General features: G+C 36.4%; 1 protein-coding gene across 1 annotated transcript; it reads left to right on the forward strand.

Annotated features, from left to right (window-relative positions):
• Nucleotides 1-3: 3 nt before the first annotated feature.
• LOC112466451 (kelch-like protein 5) lies at nucleotides 4-1,942 on the forward strand (the record flags this gene model as incomplete). The annotated part of the gene is made up of 7 exons (XM_025034545.1): nucleotides 4-75; nucleotides 146-335; nucleotides 487-753; nucleotides 852-1,020; nucleotides 1,193-1,393; nucleotides 1,464-1,635; nucleotides 1,727-1,942. Coding segments are annotated over 7 exons (1,140 nt in total), but the record flags the coding sequence as incomplete, so codon positions are not given.
• Between the last annotated feature and the right edge of the window lie 1,131 nt (nucleotides 1,943-3,073).

Consider the following 3,073-nt stretch of genomic DNA (forward strand, 5'->3'; position numbering starts at 1 on the left):
CACGATCCAGAAAACAGGAGCAAAGATGCCAGTAAATTATTAGGTTTAGTCAAATTACCATTGCTATCACCCGCGGTAAGTTCATCGACAGCTCAATTTTTTCACTCGCCAGAACTTGTGCATTAGCACTAATAAATTAAAACAGTTTATAGCTGACAATATTGAGAGTAACGAAATGTTCAAAGACCAAAGAATGGTGCAGGAATTTGTAATGGAAGCATTTAAGTATCATTTGCTGCCTGAGCGAAAATCTTTGCTTCAAACAGGCAGAACGAAACCCAGAAAAGCCACTGTGGGTACGTTGTTAGCTGTCGGAGGGATGGGCACCAATAAAGGTAATTTATTATATCCAAAATGAATTATTTAATATTAATCGCATAACTGATAATTAATCGATCACGATTAATGTAAAGAAAATATATTATACCAATATTGTCGCACTATTTTAATTTTTCCAAGCGAAATAATTTACAACGTACTTTCTAGGTGCACAATTTGTAGAGGCATTTTCATTACGCGATAATGCCTGGAGATCTCTAGATAAACCCTGGTCACTCATAACCTGTAGACTATACTGTGGCGTAGTAGTAGTCGATAAAAAATTGATTGTCGCGGGCGGTATAGACGTCAAAGGCCTCCACGGGACGATTAGTATGGACGATTTGAAAGCATCGAACACAGTAGAATGCCTCGATTTCTCCACTCTTACGTGGAGCACTCTACCCTCTATGAATGTTCGTCGATGCGGATTAGGTATGTGAAATGCATGAGAATTTGGAAAATTAATGTGCAATTTATTTCATTTATTCATAATCAAACCTTGGCAAATACGTTATAATATTCTTTTTTAGGAGTGGCAGTCTTAGGTGGACTTTTATATGCTGTTGGTGGTTTTGACGTCGACAGTCGTTGTTTTTTTAATGCGGTAGAGAGATGGGATCCGGGAACAGGTCATTGGAGTTCAATATGTCCTATGTCCATACAAAGAACTGAAGTCGGTGTAGCTGTGTTAAATGATAAGCAAGTCTTTACAGATAAATTATTAAATTTATATGTCATATCTGTTTTCAATCATTTTAATTTCCTTTTTAGTACGTGTCTTCGTATAAATATTATTTTATTAACTTTAAATTTTATTAAATATTGAATTTTTTAAAATAAATTTAATATTAAATTTTTTATGATGTTTTAGATTGTATGCCGTAGGAGGAAGAGATATCAGTTCCTGCTTAAATACAGTAGAATGTTACGATCCGCACACGAACAAATGGACACCGTGCGCACCTATGTCGAAGAGACGAGGCGACGTAGGCGTAGGAGTAGTGAATGGTTGTCTTTATGCACTCGGTGGTTACGACGCTCCAGCTAACAATGCTAGCATATGTGTAGAAAGGTATAAAGCCGCTGTTACATTATATGTTAAAGCTTTCAAATTATATATAATGCGATGTAACAATATATAGATATGATCCTAAAACCGATACGTGGACTGTGGTTGCGCCAATGAGTGTGCCCCGGAGTAAAGTTGGTGTGTGCGTATTAGGTGACCGACTTATGGCCGTGGGAGGATTCGACGGCCGACAATATCTCACACTAGTGGAAGCCTACGATCCACATCTCAACGAATGGGAACCTGTGAGTGTATAAACTATTCCTGTAATTGAATATGGTAAATAGAAATAATTGTAAATATATTTTGTAAACTGAAACGTGTTTATATTTGTAGGTTGCTCCTCTTAAGGCTGGCCGTGCGGGACCTTGTGTTGTTGTAAAAAGTTTAACCAATAACATGTAGGTTATTTTCACTAAACGATCAGTAATTGGATTTGCTAATTATGCAAATTTATCATTAAGATTAATCCTTAAATACATAATTTTTTGTAGAACTCTATTTTTTTAGTAAATAATTGTTGATTAAAGCATTAAAGAATTCTAAAAGAGATATAAGAATTTCTTTACTGAGTTGAACCTTCTCAAGGAAAGGGAAAAAGGGCCAAAAAAGATCTTTTACAGATATACAAAGCCACGTGTTTGAACTTAATAAGGAAAAGTACACAAAACAGCAAAAAATTGCTTCAAATATATGCAAAACTGTGCTTTGAAAGGTGCCATTTCACGTTGACGCTCGACGCTTATTTTCAGCGAACAAAAATCAGCAAAAATAATATATTTTGGTAAATCTGAAGGTTTTATAATGTAACTTTTTATTCGATTATGTATCAATACAGATAAATGTGAACAGTTCAAGATTTGACTTCAGTTGACATTCGTACAAGAGAAATGTCGCGACCACGGTCGTCACGACCGTGGTCGCGACATTGCATCTCTTCGCTGTAGGCAGCTATCATGCCATCTAGGTCTACCTTAATAGCCTGCCGTTTTGTTCATTCATTTTGAACGTCAAAATTCTGGTTTATTTTATAGGTTGGCGATATTTTACAGATTGTTTTACATTTGGTTTCATAACCCGGAGTCTGCATTTTCGCTCATCCATACATATCGTTTTTCATCTTTCAGAAATCTTCGAAACCGACCGCAGAGATCGGTCACATCGAACATGTCAAAAATCATGCTGGATATTTCAAAATATTTCAAAAGGCAGCTGTTTGATGATATCGAATCTCTTTTGTATGTATAAGCAGCATCGACTGCGGAGTTATCATTATCCTTTAGACTTTCGAATCTACAGGTCACAAATCGGGAGCAGTGGAAGCCTTTAGGAGAATTGTTTCCTATTTTGATGTATTCATACAAAAGATATTGGACATCATCAAACAGCTGCCTGTTCAAATATCCAACATGATTTTTGGCATGTTGGACAATCGGTCTTTCCGGTCGGCTTCAACGGTGTCTGAAGCATGGGAGACGATAGCTATGGACGAACGGAGACGCAGGCTCCGTCTTGCGAAATTAAATGTAATGCCTGTAAAATGTAAACCTGATGTAAAATGTAATAAAATTTTAACTTTTAAATTCAATGAACGAAACGGCAGAACTATTAAGATAGATCCGACTCGGTCTCGCCGATGTATCCAATTTAATAGAGATAAGAGAATAAGTAATCTGCGCTTTT

Source organism: Temnothorax curvispinosus, unplaced genomic scaffold, assembly GCF_003070985.1.
Source record: "Temnothorax curvispinosus isolate PA1 unplaced genomic scaffold, ASM307098v1 QBEX01016201.1, whole genome shotgun sequence".
In the NCBI taxonomy this organism is placed as follows: Eukaryota; Metazoa; Arthropoda; class Insecta; order Hymenoptera; family Formicidae; genus Temnothorax; species Temnothorax curvispinosus.